General features: G+C 41.7%; 1 protein-coding gene across 1 annotated transcript in view; it reads right to left on the bottom strand.

The window, feature by feature from the left end:
* The window catches only part of TAF4B (TATA-box binding protein associated factor 4b), an 82292-nt gene that overhangs the window by 29714 nt on the left and 37099 nt on the right, over window positions 1-15479 (bottom strand). The window contains exons 7-10 of the mRNA XM_026041427.1: window positions 13374-13463; window positions 9656-10234; window positions 5438-5576; window positions 4744-4849 (exon numbers count right to left, since the gene is read on the bottom strand). Coding sequence (XP_025897212.1) covers window positions 4744-4849; window positions 5438-5576; window positions 9656-10234; window positions 13374-13463 — 914 coding nt within the window. The remainder of the gene's footprint in view (window positions 1-4743; window positions 4850-5437; window positions 5577-9655; window positions 10235-13373; window positions 13464-15479) is intronic.

The following is a 15479-nucleotide window of genomic DNA, read 5'->3' as shown; positions in this document are numbered from 1 at the left end:
ACTGTGAAATGAGATCTGTATTTGACCAGCAGTTTTCAGAACATATGTATTAAACTTCATTTTTTTAATGAGTTCTCTTTGAAATGAGACACAAATGCCCCTTGTTTAGCACACTCACTGATGAACCAACTCAGATCTTGCGCTTTAAAATGGTTCTACTATGCGGTCCTTACCTAGGTAGTGGAGAGGACACTACACCTCTCCAGTGGCTGGGACAGCAGCAGAGCTCTAGTCTCAGTATTTCTGGGCTACCTAGATTTTGCTACCAGCAATTTTAGACTGAATATTGAAAGTAAAAAAAAAAAAAAAAAAAATAATGTCTGACATGCTTCAGGCCATCATAACTAACAGCTGCAACTACGGCAAAGCTCAAATTAAACAAATAGCTTGTATAGTCTTTGAGGGTTTTGATTTCTTTTCTTTTYTTTTTTTTTTTTTGAAAAGACCATTTCAGCTAAAATACCGAGCGACTCCTATCAGGAAAGYTTTTGTAGAAATTCAATAGCAAAACAATGCAAGTGATTTTCAGACACACGTTTATATTACCAAGAGAAGCCGCCTTCTTTCACAAAATGACAAAGGTCCTCTGATAGGTTCAAKAGTTAAAGACCAATCTACAATCGGCTATTGTAATATGTATACAGACAAGTAGAATCTCTCYATCTGAATCGCCCTTGATTTTCAAAAAGAAACAAAAACTTCTGGAAAGGAATTGGGAGAAGGTTTGGCAAACTTGTCTTCAGAAAACACCATATTCAGAAAACACTTCAGAAAACACCTAAGTAACTCTTCAACCAGGGCTAGGTCAGACGTTTGCCAGTCGTGGGCAAAAATGGGATCTTTGACTTCTGGCTGGCAACAGGTATAAGCTGAAGTCACAAGAAAAAGGATGCGAGTGATATTCCAATCACATACAAGGAGTCATTTTAACCATTAGATACATTTTCTTATTAGGGCTTTAATAGGCTTCTATAGCAGTAATCTTCTCTCAAACACTTTGAAGAGACCTATGACTAAGAAGCGAATCCTGCTCTGTACAGCTCCTGCCTTTCATTTGTCTACTGTCATGGCTAGGCAGCCTCTGGATAACACACTTAGGGAACAGGAGACCCAACAGATTCTCAAGTCGCTTCATTCATTTAGGTCTAACTAGATCAGACTTCCTGACTACACTTCTGTCCCAGATCTGTTATGTTAAGAAGGGCAGCAAATCCCAGGATTGCCAGAAGAGTTAAGTGACCAGTGTTAGCACTTAAGGTTGAAGCCATCAGAATAAGAAAATTTCTCCCTTGCTACCCCACAACAAGCAACTGAACAATTCCAAGGATGCACTCATCCTCTATCAGCCTAAAGAATATCCTAATCTTTCCAGAAGTGTGCAAGTGAAGCTTCTATGCATGATAATTGAGTGCTAACTGATCTTCACAACTGCAGTCCACTTTCTTCCTTTTAATGATCRCTGATACTACATGCAAAAGTGTTTAGTCGTGGCAAATGAGAAACCCATTGCAGGGCAATGACTCTTGTGGATCTGCTGATTCAGGAGACTGCAAAAATCAGCATAACTAGCAACAAAAATATACATCACAAGCTATCAGAGCTGSAGAGTCTGAAACCTGACACTGCCCAGACAGAGCTGTTGGTGGGCTCTTTCTCTCAGCAAAGATGCTTGTACCTCAGGTAAAATGTCATAGTGCAGTTTAATTTTTTTTTGGCTTTCAATCTGGCCACATGCTCCAAATGCACAAAAAGGGGACAGGTAAAACTTGCCCTCTGTGTTTCCACATGAAGATATTTCAGGTCTCTAAAATTAGCCTTTATCAAGTTACTGTTTTCTTCCTTTCCAAAAAATTGCTTCCTCTCACGTTAGCACACTCAGTCAGAACTTCTACACAGACAACTCTGCTAAAGACAGGTTTCAGCTTTCTCACTCTGGGATCTGACGTTGCATTAAGTCGCTGAGTCACTAGTCTTGAAAAATTAATTCATATCTACAAAAAATTCTGCACCTTTTACTTAACCCAAACAGCCATCATTTACACTTCCTTAGATGTGACGCTCACCGGAGATCAATAAACATTTCAGAAGCCAGGCTAAGTACTTTTACGATCCATCCTTTCTTGCTGTTTGAAGAAACTTCAATCAGCTTTAGTAAGTTACTATATATTTAGCATAAGCTATTAAAATATTGTATTAATGAGTTTAAAATATTTCAGAGTATGTGTGCACATGCAAAGTCTCTCTTGCACAGCAATTCCTTTAATGCTTTTACACTAGATCAGGTCATATACCGCCTTCCCTCCAAAAAAAAATCAGTAACTGTTACAAATCTTTAGTAATTTAAGCTTATCAGGATAAAGAGGAAAGCTGAACACAGCTCAATTATTCTGTATGAAATCAGATTGACATTCAGGCAGTACACTCAATTGGAAAAGAAACCAAAGCAATGCAAACCTTGCTATACAAACCCCACTACACTGCTTAAAAGTGAGCCTGGGGCACCCTCTGCTGCTCGAGCACCGCACACGCTGCTCCCGAATCCATCTGCGCGCTCCATTTTACACATCAGTGAAAGGGARCGCGGGAAAGTCCGCTGCACCCAGAGCTCTGGAGCGCTGTCCCCAGTCAGTACGGGGGACCCAACAACTCCAGGGGAGCCGGGACACGCAGGCAGCCAGCCAGGTGCTCTGGGCTTTGCTGCATCTCTCCTTGTGCTTGGYCGGCAGGGATTTACACTGCTTTCCAGACAACGCGCAAAAATCAGGATAAGTGCTTTTGAGCAAAACTGTTCTATTTGCGCACTACTTTTTCCAGAGGCTCTGGCATGGAGTACAGAAGCCGGATGTTCTACAGGCTACTGCCCTTTCAAATCTTAACTAAAGCCAAGCTTAGCTGAGGTCTTCCGATTTCTWACAGGCATTTTTAAAATCAATATAGCATCCACCTTTTTTACTACGTATCCTTAACAAGGAGAAAAAAAATCATTCAATAGCAGAGAAAGCAAAATTGCAGCTCATTAAGCACAGCTTAAYGATTACGTTCCCAAACCCTGACCCAACTGAGTCATGCAATGGCACAGKGCGCCAGCTCAGTGACACTCTGCAAGGAGAGGTCCCAGCTTCAGACACCAYGTGCAAAGTCACCACAGCTGCAAGCTGTGGCCTCAGCCGCAGCGAGCAGAGCCCGAAAGCTGGCTGATGGGCAGCAGACCACAGCAAGCAGCCGGGCTGGGCGCTGGGCRCTGCAGGCTGGGCACAGGGAGCCAGCCACTTCCCTGCCTTCTAGGGAAGGCGCCTGCCAGGGCCAACCTAAAGCTACGTGGCACCAGGGCTGCTTGGAGAACCTCAATACTTGATCCAGGGAAAATCAAAAGTTTAGGTGCAAACAAAGACTGCTGCATGTAGTTTTTAAAGTCTGAAAGTTTGTTCTTCTACTAGAAAGAAGTACTAGTTTCTTCTACTAGAAAGTAGAAGAACACTCAGAGATGTATCCAAAAAGGCACCAAAGACAAAAACCTTGCAAGAATTATATATTCTGAAGACCGACCTATAAAAGACACATGCTAGCACAAATTTTTAAACTTTTAAAGACTTTTAAAGGAGCCAGAGTTTTTCTAAGCAACTGTGCAGAGAACTTGAAAGTTCAAGAGAGCTTCAATAATTTAATCTCTGTTTCCCAGATCCAGGGATTRGCATATACTGACTGGAGGGTCAGAGGAAAATTTTTTATAAAGTTTATTTTTAATGTTAATACTTATAAAGATATTTTCAAGTATCACTACAGAAAGTTACATTTCAAGTTGTATYCTGAAGGTATATTTTGTAAGAGGTTGAGAGAGAAAACTGAGTTATTTAACATTAGCTTTTTGCTCCAGCTTCTGGACTCTAATGTCTTAATAYTCAGCGTACACTACATGTTACTAAAAATTACAATTTTATTGCTTCATCAGTACACAGTTTCAAGAGAAGAGATGTCAACTGCTCAGCAAGGTAGAGGTTTTTCCACTTTTGTTCACCTAYCCCAGAAGACTAACTTAAAGTTTGCCTTAAGGTCATAGGACATTTTGCTTATGTTAATCTGCACTTCTGTTCCAACATTAGATGTCAGAAATATAAAATCATTTAGCCTCGTGAAAAGTTAATCAGTTACCTGAACTAGAAGCTTGGAGTATTCTTGTAATGTAAGGGCCTAGAGAGCATGCCAGCAGCAACAATTAGAGGTGTAGCCAGAGATGTTCACCTCCACCCACAGGAACAAGCTTCTAAGGAGAGCTAATAAAGGATTTTGTAATACAGCACAGGGCTTTTAACATGTTGCCAGCCTGTCCAAGTTAGAGTAAAATGCTATCCATCTGTCTTGTAAAAAGCAGAGTTGTATCCGCTCTCATCCTACAGAGTTTTCAGTACAAGATATTACTGCTTAGATTAATTAATAGTTCTCACAGGATCAAGATCAATATGCATCCTCTACAACTGAAACTGATACATACTGAATATCACAATACGTGCATTCTGGAAATAGCAYCACGTAAACCCTAACTCATGAGGAGAGTTTTGTTATATTAAGCATAAGTAAGGTCTGCTATGAGGTCAGCGTTTTTAGGTTCTCCCTTGTCAATTAGTATTACATGATAAAACACCCATCATAAGTCAAAATGAAATTTTTTTAGGCTCTGTAGTCATACTTGCTGTCCCTTCCTTTTGTTACTTCCTATACCGAAGTTTTCATATTGTTTATTTCTACCTGAAGGATGTTGTTCCATTCTCTTTTATCTTATTTTTCTGAACAGGAGATGCTTGAAGCGACAGAATTTTATTTCCTGGCAGGGTAATTTGTTTCCGAATGGAACCTGAAACAAACCAAACAAAAAAGAACTTAGTACAATGGAAAGCAGAAAGCCAGACAACCATTTAATCAGCTCATACTTTCACCAAAGGCTGCTGCAGACTATGGCAAGCAAACAGCTCTATTTGAAAACCAGACACTCAGGAGGACTACACTCCAYATGTTCCATATGGTCAGAGCCTCTACAGGTCTTCTTCTGTGTTGACTGCTGAAAGGTGGTTTCAGGCCAGACTGGCTAGCTGAGATAAAGCTTGCATTATATAATGCAATTGTCCYGGACTGCTGAAGGAAGAACTCAAGAAGCAACACTCAGAAGTCCCATTGTTCCAATAAAGCTTACTCACAGTGTTTTTAAAAGGCAGAAATACTTATGAGTAACATGTTCTTAACAGGCAAGAGAGGGGGACATAGTATTAGAGGAGGTTCTAACCAGAACACCGAGCAGTCAGCTGAAGATACTCAAATTATCGCACAGATTTGGTTGCTTCTGATAAATAAGCACCTTCTGGCAATCTATAATCTTCCAATTACTTATGCATATTGCTGTACCTCAGCTGTTCTCTCAAGCGYCCATTAAAAAGTTCAGCCATACCTGCAGGAAACTGGTTAGTTGTTTGAACAAGTGTATTCAGTGGCATCCTCTTCTCAGAGGAGGTCTGGAAGGTCAGCGTTGAGGGCCGTGGGGGTGCGGATACTTGCTTTACAATGGTTCCTGATGGCTGCTGCACTACCTGGAAGTAGAATATCCACGTTCAAGAGTGAGAAGAGCTAAAAATACAGAGAAGCAAATAGCATCAGCATGTTCCTTCACCTGGAAGCACTGCAGGGCATGCATGCATGTCCTGCCTTTCAGCCTACAACAAACAGCCTGCTCAAAAACCAACAGAAAAGGCTCTTTTTAAAACTTCATATGAAGAAATAAATCTTAATAACCATGGGGAGCTTAAAGGTGCAGCTTGTCCAGAGAGCTCCAATTCACCCCTACTCCCCACTTATAGGCATGTAAGAAGTTCCATAGAACACTATACAATCCATTGCACTAACAGATTTTCCTCTTGGTAAACGTCTTGTTTAACAAATTATCAATTGAAAATTGAGTGTGTCAAAAACTTCAGTAACATACAGTTTCTTAACATACATGCATTCAGTTAAAATCCTGCATGCAGTCCTTTCCCTGCCACAAATTAAATCATGAGTACGCACAATGAGGTTACTAGGACATTTTTGGGGCTGCAAGATCAATTGTAAATAGYTTAAAAGTGTGAAGCAAAACTAAGCTGAACACACCAGCTGGAAAGAACATGAAATACTTGCTAGCAACATCTATAGCAAGCACAGTCTCCACACACAAACATGAGCACCCCAGGGAAGGGCAGATGAGGTGGCTGTTTAAAGAAGTTCTCGAAAGGAACAAAACCAGGCAGCAGGATGTCATCATAAAAACAGATCTACAGGCACAGCTCATAAATAGTATTTTTTCCCCTGCAGGGATAGCAATTAAAATGGAAGTAATAAAGTTATAGTATCCCTAAAACACTTTATCTCTACCCCTCCTAACTTAATGAAGTGTGGTCTGTAAATTTTAATACATCCTTTGGAAAAATGCTTCATTACAAGTAGTAGAAAGAATGAGACGATAAATAACAGAAGTTAACATCCTCTTATCAAAGCACAAAATTATCAGCATCTTCAGATTAAATATTAGTTGTTTAGAGGCAAAAAGCCAATATGAAGGATTTTTCAGGACCAAGAAACCATGTCTTCTGCAAGTCCTTTACTGTCACTTCAGAAAGTCTACCAAGTGCTTGCACAGAATTCAATTTAAAGGCACTGACATATTTACTACACTTCAAAAAATTCGCCTGTCACCTTTTGTCATCTAGCTTCAGATTTATCGGCTAACACCATGAGCATAAGTGCCACCCATTCACAAGAAGAGAGGTGCTGTGGTGTAAAAAAAAATATATATATATGTGCCATATATATATGCCAGCTACCAATCTGCCATTTTACACGAGTTGGCAGTTATAATTTAGGTAGCAGTAGTAGATAGCAGTTGTAATTTAGAACTACTGAGCTGAAGTTGATATCTGAGAATTAGACATGAGCATACAGTTCTGAAGGAAAAAAACAAAAGCAAAAATGAAGATTTATGAAAGAAACACAAGCTATATATATATATATATATTCCAGAATATAAACACTCGTTCTTGACAGAGGCAAATATCACACACAGCACTTAAACTAGAACTAGTATGAACACCAACACTTGCTTCCATTTGTTTTCACCAAGAATAAATTGCATTTTCTTAAAGATTTGGCTTCCGCATGTCTCAAGCTCAACAAGAAACTGAAAGGATATTATTGTAACTCAACAGAGATGCTCAATCCAAACCCAACAGCGTTCATCAAGAACTGMCCCCTTAATGTTCACCATCCAAACCCTAAAATTTATGGGAAAAACGAAACAAAAAAACCCTCACAGCTCCGTGTCAGATCAATCACATCACGGGACTGGCACGAGAAGACGGCAGCACTGCATTCTTCGGCATCATCAGCTCTGTGGCAGAGCYGCCCTAAGAAGGCACAGGAGAAGTTGGCTTCATGTCCCCCAAGAGGCAGAGCCAAATGAGATGCGGGCAGGCAGAGGGAGCTCRTGCCGTCAGACCAGCCAGAGGGCTGGAAAAAGGCAAAAAAGGCTGGTGGCTTCRTATGCACAGATGTGCACAGCTGGCACCCAGCTGCTGTCAGCTGGCAGCAGCATCCTTCTATTTCGGGAGGTTAGATCCTAGACTTGTTTTCGGGGGGAAGGAACAGTCCCCCTCTGCTTTTTGAAAAGGAAAGGCATCAGAAAAGCCCTGCAAGATGTACTCACTTCTATGAACTTGCTCATTGAGTTGATAASTTGCCAGAACAAACACTAAGTTCCTCATATGTCTAAAATGCCAAGTGTTAAACTTGGCCATTCAACCCCATTGAAGGCCAAATTTCAACAGGTATTTAAAAAGGAAATATTTTAACCAATATGCCCAGGATTCACCTGAATGAGAATAAGGAGTTTTGTACACGATTTATTGTTTGTAAGGTACRGAAAAGAAAAACTGCATTTGGTTGCCACACTGCAGTTGTGGAGGAGACAAAAGTCATTTCAGGAGTTCACCAAGACCATATTCAAGAAGCATCTCAATTCCCCTGTGAAGAGCTAAGCTTCCTCATCCATCTGCACAGATGGTCAGCCTCTCCCCTGGRTTACATGGCTTGTTGGATAGCCAAACTGCTCTCCAATCCTTACACGACTTAAGAAGCCCTCATTTTCTTCTGGCTGTAATTTCAAATTTAGTCCTTCAAGATAGAAATAGTAGCAACTCCTTTTCCAGTTTGGCCATGGCTACTATTAAACTTGATTAGTGCACGTTCTCAGCAAGTTACTTTGTACAAATCCACACTTAAGGAAAAAAAAAGCCCCTGTACTTTGGTGTTTTGTTCTTTAAGTCTGAAAAGACAAAATGTTGGTAGAATAAGCTCTTTATTTAGACTGCATCATTCTTGTTTTACCTCTTACCTACTTTGAAAAGAAGAAAATAGGGAAGCAACACACACTTTCAGGCTCTAAAGGGTTAAATCAAGTATCACAGTAACCACACTACAAAGGAAATTCACACATCAAATGCCCTACCATACTAATGGAAAGTAAATCYAGTTTCAGAGGAAGTCTAACATTTCCCCCTGAATTTAAGGAGCAAATCTTTAAAAGGAAGTCCTATTCAAGCAGAGTTCTTGATATGACAAGAAAAGAAGCCTCTCAATAAACCTGAGAACATTCCTCAGTAAACCTGTTACCTGGCACACTATTCAGTACATCTGCAAACTAAACTTAATGTATTATACAGTATGTTAAATCTACCTGTGATCCGTAATTGTTACACTCCTTCTCCACAGCCTAGCAGGTTAGTAAGAAGTTATCCTGAGCCAAGATATAGTAACATTAAAACAACAGTCTCGGAAGCAGTGTTAATAAGCCATAAATTCCTCCAGCAATTGTTAGCTAACGAGCCCCGATAGTCTCCTGTTTTGATGACTTACAATTAACATGTCTTCGCAAATTTGGAGGTCAGCACTCTGCTCTGGAAAGCACCTTGAGCTAGTTCCTACACTTTAGATAACAAAAGCCCTATCACTAAATATCAAGTCAATTATGCCTGTAAAAAAAAAAAAAAAAAACAGTATATAAACTACCAAGTGATCTACAATCAAGCTATCTAGTCTAAAGAGATTGGAATCTCTTGGGGCTAACTAAGATACTGCCCTAACAGGGCATCAAAGGGTAATTAATGGAAACATCTCATCATCATTTTCTGTATCTCATGCAAACATTTTTTTCATACCCAGGCTGGTGAAACTGTGTGAGCACCAGGAGTCAGAACTCCAATTCAACTCCCATCACACTCAGGATGTTAAATCTGGTGAAATGGCGGCCARGGAATCTTTCAAGAGACCCAAAGTTACAGTTGACTTTAAAGGCACTTTTTTAGCGAGTGCTCAACATCCATAGGCGTCAGCTCCAACATCTGCTGAAAGACAGTTACCTTTCAACATTGCTGAGAGGGCTGCAGACTAGTCTCAGATCAAGCAATGAGGCTACAGTTCATYTATCAAGCACAAATCAGCTGTGATGGACTAAACTAGTCAACTTGCAACAGACTAGTTTATTAAAAAAAAGACCAAGATGCCAACTGGCATCATCTTGGCAAACTGATAAAGAGTCAAAGCCAATAAGCCACGCTACAAGAAGCAGAGGAATTCATCTTACCAACTGTTTCACTTTAACCACCTGCGGAGTACCAACTGACTGCGCAACCACGGCGTTGGGCTGTGAGATTTTAATACTGATTGGGGTTCCAATGACTGGTTTCAGAGGCTGCAGAGCAGTTGGTGCAGAAGTTGCCACCGTTGAGACCAGCACCGGCTTCATAGGCTGAAGAGATGATGTTGCTACCGCAGAAGCGAAGCCCGGCTTTACAGTCTGGATTGCAGCCAGCGCGGACGTCGCCACTGTCGTGGTGAAGCCTGGGCTCGCGGGCCGGAGAGAGGCTGTCCCCACTGCAGGGGCAAGAAGGGGTTTCACAGCTTGCAGAGAGGCTGTCCCAGGAGCACTGGAAAGGATGGGGTTTGAAACTGGAGAGGCTGTGACTGTTGTGGAAGCAGGCGCTGGTTTTAGGGTCAGAAGAGAAGCGGTTGCTCCTGCTGAGGTTGCCACTGCTCCAGAAGGGGTTGGTGCTGCCGAGGTACAAACTGGAAAAGCTTCTGGGGCTGGGCCTGGCTGCTGCATACACTGCTGGATAAAGCTCTGAGCATTCGGCATGAGCTGCCGTAAGGCAAGCATGCTCTTCTGGAAGAGAGRAGGAAAAACAAAACAACAAAACACACATTGCACAGAAATCCTTTCTCACCTCCCAATTATTCCCCCCCTTCCCCTCCATGAGATGTTCAATTGGTTATTCCAAACAAAAAGTTTAGCGAGAGTTTTTAGATGGATAAAGATAACATAGAGTGAAGATCACAAGATTCACTAACACAGGCTGAGGAAAGGTCAGTCACCACAGCTTTACCATGCAGTACAAATCCTATCTAGAAAGTCTATGTTATTTTATTTAGATTGCTTCAATCTGGAATTTATGTTTCCAAGAAAGATCATCTCRATGACTACTTCAGAAATTCATTTTTGATTTGCCACTGCCCCCTCACCAAAGGCTGTATAACAGCTGTGTTTATTCCACAGAGCTTCTCTCAGAGAGCTAAAAATTATCCAATAAAGTCAGGAACAAGCTCTGCATCAATACAGCTGTATCTACACTAGGGGGGGATACCACTTTAATTATAGACACATATGTAGCTGGAGCAGCACAACTTGAGCCAAGTAAATTCTCAGAACATTAGTCTGATTATCTGGCAACTTTTCATTTTTAGTAAAACTATTTTGAGAAGGCCAATGAACAGAACAGTCTTCAAGTCCTTTAAGAGACTGTAAATAGTTAAAGAGAACTATCTGTTAGGCTGAGAACTGGGTAAGTCATTTCTGTAGCTACCAGTATATTCCCTTACTTCAAAAACTGTGAGAAAAACATTCATGTCTGTAGAGTCTTCAGCATAAACTTGCTCTGAACTTCAAGCATGCCAATACGTTAAGTGAGAAAATCATTCATCCACTTAGCTGGAGCTGTCTGGACCGTCTATGGCACATTTGTTTCCTTTAAGAGGACACCTAGGTTTTCTCATGCAATATATTTACCAAAAGCATCCAGAGAAGGTTAAAAATAATAATAATAATAATAAAGTAGCCTTTGCAGCCAAGTCACTGTCATACCAAGTAGAAGAAGAGGGAGAAAAAAAAAGAAAAAAGAAAGAAAAAGGAAAAAAAAAGTGCTACAACTCTCCAACTTCACCCCAAACCCATGTCTTAAAGACGAGCAGACTTCCAGTAACTTTAAACCAACTCTAGCATCTTCCCTAGAGATGCATTTTGCTGGCTAAGAGTGAATTATCAACCCGTCAGCTAACGGAAGCATTAACAAAGTGAGGCTTTATTCTGCACTCAGTCTTGTCACAGCTGCCCAGAGTTACATACCAAGCAAGTCTGCAGGTGATATAGACCAGATTCCTGAGGTATCCTGCACAAAAGCAGGCATGATACCAGACCTTTTAAAGGATGGGTCACACTGAGTTCMGGTAACTTCCACCAAGACAGTGTCTGAAAAGTGATGCTGGTTTTGAAGTTCAGTACTTGRTCGTCAGGACGCGCTGCCTCTGCTGCGCCCCACGCTAGTGGGCATSCCAGGAGCCCAGATGCTCCCCATAGTGGGAAGGCCTAAACGGTACCAGTCCCCAGGATCATGCAGCAGCTGTGTGGGAGGCCAGTCCAGGTCTGACACGGGCTGGCCTAACTACTGTGCAACTGCTACAAGGTCTTTGCACCATATATATGAGCAATACACGTTGCAGGATTGCCCAGTAACTCTAGCAGGRAGCCTACATGAATATATGAGGATAGCACTGTGCCCAAGCTAGGAAATCCTTGGGAACTCCAGTGCTAGCAAGTGTCATGAAGTGAGCCTAGCCCCTGGACTGCTCTGCAGGAACTAGTCCGGGTCTGTCAGGGCTTGAGCCACAGGTAGGGGTGGMCAAACCCAGGGCAGGTCTCAAAGCTACTGAGGTTCATCTGAGCTGCTTTAGGAACACTGCAAGGGGCACCCGACCCGAGCAGAGCTTATTGTGCAGTCAGTAGAGCTGAGACCCTGCAGAACCAGGGAGGAAAAAAGCAAAAAACAAAAAGGCTTTGCAGTTACCCTGACTCTGCACTCACAACCTGATTGTTCTGCAGCCACAATAAAAGCTTAAGTGTCCACAGGTAACAGCTACCTGTATTACAGTTGTCYCACGACCTGTTCTAGAAACTCACGTGAAAGCCTGAGCTACAACAGACTGCTAACAGTACAAGTGAGATGCTGAAAAGCCTGTACTCTTAGCAAGACTTTCCATCAAACATTGCAGAGATGACTAGTCCTCTTGCCAAAGGCTTGGCAGAGCRTTTAGAAGGGCATTGAAACAAAGCAAACAAAAAGAGTCATCCCAWACTTGAACAAACTACAGCTAGTCACCTGCAACAGTTGTAACGTGTGGTAAACAGACAGCATTACATCTATGGCAAAGAACCAAGACAAAGGAGAAATTCCAGAGAAATTGTCCCAGCTTTATCACTTCACTTTTCTCGACCCTACACTGTCTATACTGTACAGCAAGGAAAAGCAGACTCATCTGGTCAGAAGAGARTGGGCATAAGACCTACATAAATATAAGTAACGTGCAATATTTTTACTAAGATTTAAAACATACTGCATGAGAAAGATGTTTTCGTTTTGAYTGTCAATAAACCCCATTTTTTTCATGTGATTTAAAAAGTTGGTACAGCATTTTTTAACCACATGATTATTTGCTTGAATGGATACACAGTTATTGGGGTTTTTTTTGTTTGTTTGCTCGTTTTAAATAAACAAGCTTTCTAGGGAGGAGGGTGTTTTTTTCTTGCCTACAGAGAAGCACAAACCCTCCAACAATTACAGCAGCTACATAAAGCTCGTTTCAAATTTAAACATTGCATAGGCTGTGTTTATAAGCATTATACGCCTCTGAAGTCCTGTTAGGTATTAGAATTTAGAATAGCTGCAGCTTTGGTGGGAAAACAAGAGTTCATCTTACTATAGCTGCTGTACCACAACGTGGACCAGATTCCAACCAAGCAGYCCCCAGCAACAGTATCTGTCTCCAGTGTGTGAATGCAGGTAAAGTTACCCCTCTGAAATGCCACACGAAAGTACCTCTGCCTTTCCAAAAGTTGCAGTCACAAAAGATAAGTTTAAGCACAGTTTCTTGAACTGATTTGAACAAATAACTATGTTACTTGTTCCTCCATTCCTTTCCTTTTCCATTTTGGTGCCACTAACCCCACTATAGATCCACAATCAAACACTTACCTTGAGAAAAGGAACTAGGTATGGTTGTGGAGAAGACTTGAGTTCTATATACAGCTTTTTTGTAAATTCTTCTGGTTCAATTTTTGCTTCCTAAGAGGAAAGCATAATCACAGTCACAAGTTACTAAGTACAAAATTGTTGTTTATTTTTTTCAGGTATGTTAATAATTCATGGCATTTTAAATTATCATGAAGATGTTCATTTTCAGTAATCTGAGACTTTTTCCTTCTTATATTTTTTAACCAAAAAGGTTTTAGAATAGAATGATGTTTTAATTCAGAGGCACTATCAAAGATTTAAACTCCTTTCTTCATTTAGAAGGTGTTGGGTAAATGCTCAAACGCTCATTCACTGAATTGAAGAGATAGGAAAAAAAAATCCTAAGTAACCCTGATTTGTCTGAGGACCCTTCACTGATCCCTCCTTTTCAGGCAGAAATACTTAAAACCTAAGCAAGAGGACTTTTTAACTGCAAAACTAGCTAACTACACAAAAATCAAAATGAAAAAGGATCAGAAGAGATAACTGGAGTAGTTTATGTAAAACAATTTAGTTAAATGGTGTAATAAAGCAGAATAGTTAACACCTTTCTAAAACCAGTCAGGACCACTTCTCCTCTCCATACCATCAAGGCAAGATGATGCTCAAACTGCAGAGCACCATCCTCAACGCAGCACAAACACCCATTCAGGAGGAGGTAAGGAAACCACCTCAGGCAGCATCCTCCTCACTCACCAACATTAGTGGGAGGTAACCCCAAAACCAGGTCCCATTCTCACCCACTAAAGGAGGGCAATGGTGAGGTTGAGTCCATAGTTATTAAATCAAGGGGGGTTTAAGGCTATTGCCATTTAGCTGCTACTGCAAGGCCACTAAGTACATTATCCCTTCCAGAAGGCACAGAAGGGCAAAGGAGGATGGCTCCTAGCTGCGATCTCTCATTCTGCAGAAAACCTCTTCTTTCCACCCAGATCCTCCTTTAGACTTGCTGTGAGCTCTGCACTCAGAGCACGGTGCTTAAGGACTACAGACTACCAAAACATGCCACAGCTCTACCCAGTCRTTCCATCTCCTGCCTGCTGGGCCTCACTGGGGAGGTGCACGCAGCTCACCCGAGTCTACAGACCCTCCAGTAGCGMCGCTGTGATCTGCAGCACCGAGCGGCACACGCGAGGTGCCTGACGCTCGCTGCAGAAAATACTGCCTGCAGGACTCCTTCCTTTCACAGCTGCCATTTACTCATTCCCCTCATGCAYAGAAACATTAATTTACTTTACATTTATATCAAAATATACACAGAGCAGCTAGTTTGCTTATGCACTATCTTTAAAAAGGCAYTATTCAATGATGTATGCTTGATAATGACTTTTTAAAAACTCCTCAAAGCATAAGCAGGAATAATTCTAATATTGTCCAAGAGAAGGTGTATAATGCAGCAGGGACACAGAGACAGAAGCAGACAGCAGCACACCTCTGCAAGGCTGTTATCTTAAGACAGTCTGTTTCCCAAAGTAACACGCTTGTCTACAATGCACTTTTCTACACTGGGATGGGAGAATTCACTCAGTACCACCAGCCCAGCCACATCCCTCCTGTAGCACAAGGTGGAATGAAAGAACAGCAGGGGTTGGATGCCAAATAGGAGAAAACACTATCAAGAAGCTGCAGCTGGGGCCACGAACAGCAGGCAAACTTGGTGTCCAGAAGCCACCTGCAAGAGATGCATCACAGAGGTGGGCAGCCACCTACTTATTCTCTCCTTCACATTCTATAAAGACACAGATAATTTCACAGTTGCTTCACTGGAGCTTCACACTGTCAACTTTAAAGGCTGCTCTGTCTCGGAGCACAACAGTCGTTGGACTCTGCACTGCAGCCTCCGGAGAAACAAGGGCCCTGGCTCAGAGCCCCACTAACGYGGGGAGGGGCTCAGCCCCATAAGCTGCCTAAACACTGCCAGAATCTCGGACTCTCAAGTACCTGCAGGCAGAAAATGAAAYAGGAATGGGGGCAAGGTGGTAAGCAGGGTATTCGGTTAAAAATCACAATCTAAGACTTAAAAGATGAAGTATTCTGCCCCAAAATAATCTTTTCATCTGTTTAAAG

The sequence above is a fragment of the Nothoprocta perdicaria genome, unplaced genomic scaffold (genome assembly GCF_003342845.1).
Source record: "Nothoprocta perdicaria isolate Ctin4 unplaced genomic scaffold, notPer1 scaffold_284, whole genome shotgun sequence".
Taxonomy (NCBI): Eukaryota; Metazoa; Chordata; class Aves; order Tinamiformes; family Tinamidae; genus Nothoprocta; species Nothoprocta perdicaria.
This window is presented reverse-complemented; position numbering and strand designations above follow the sequence as displayed.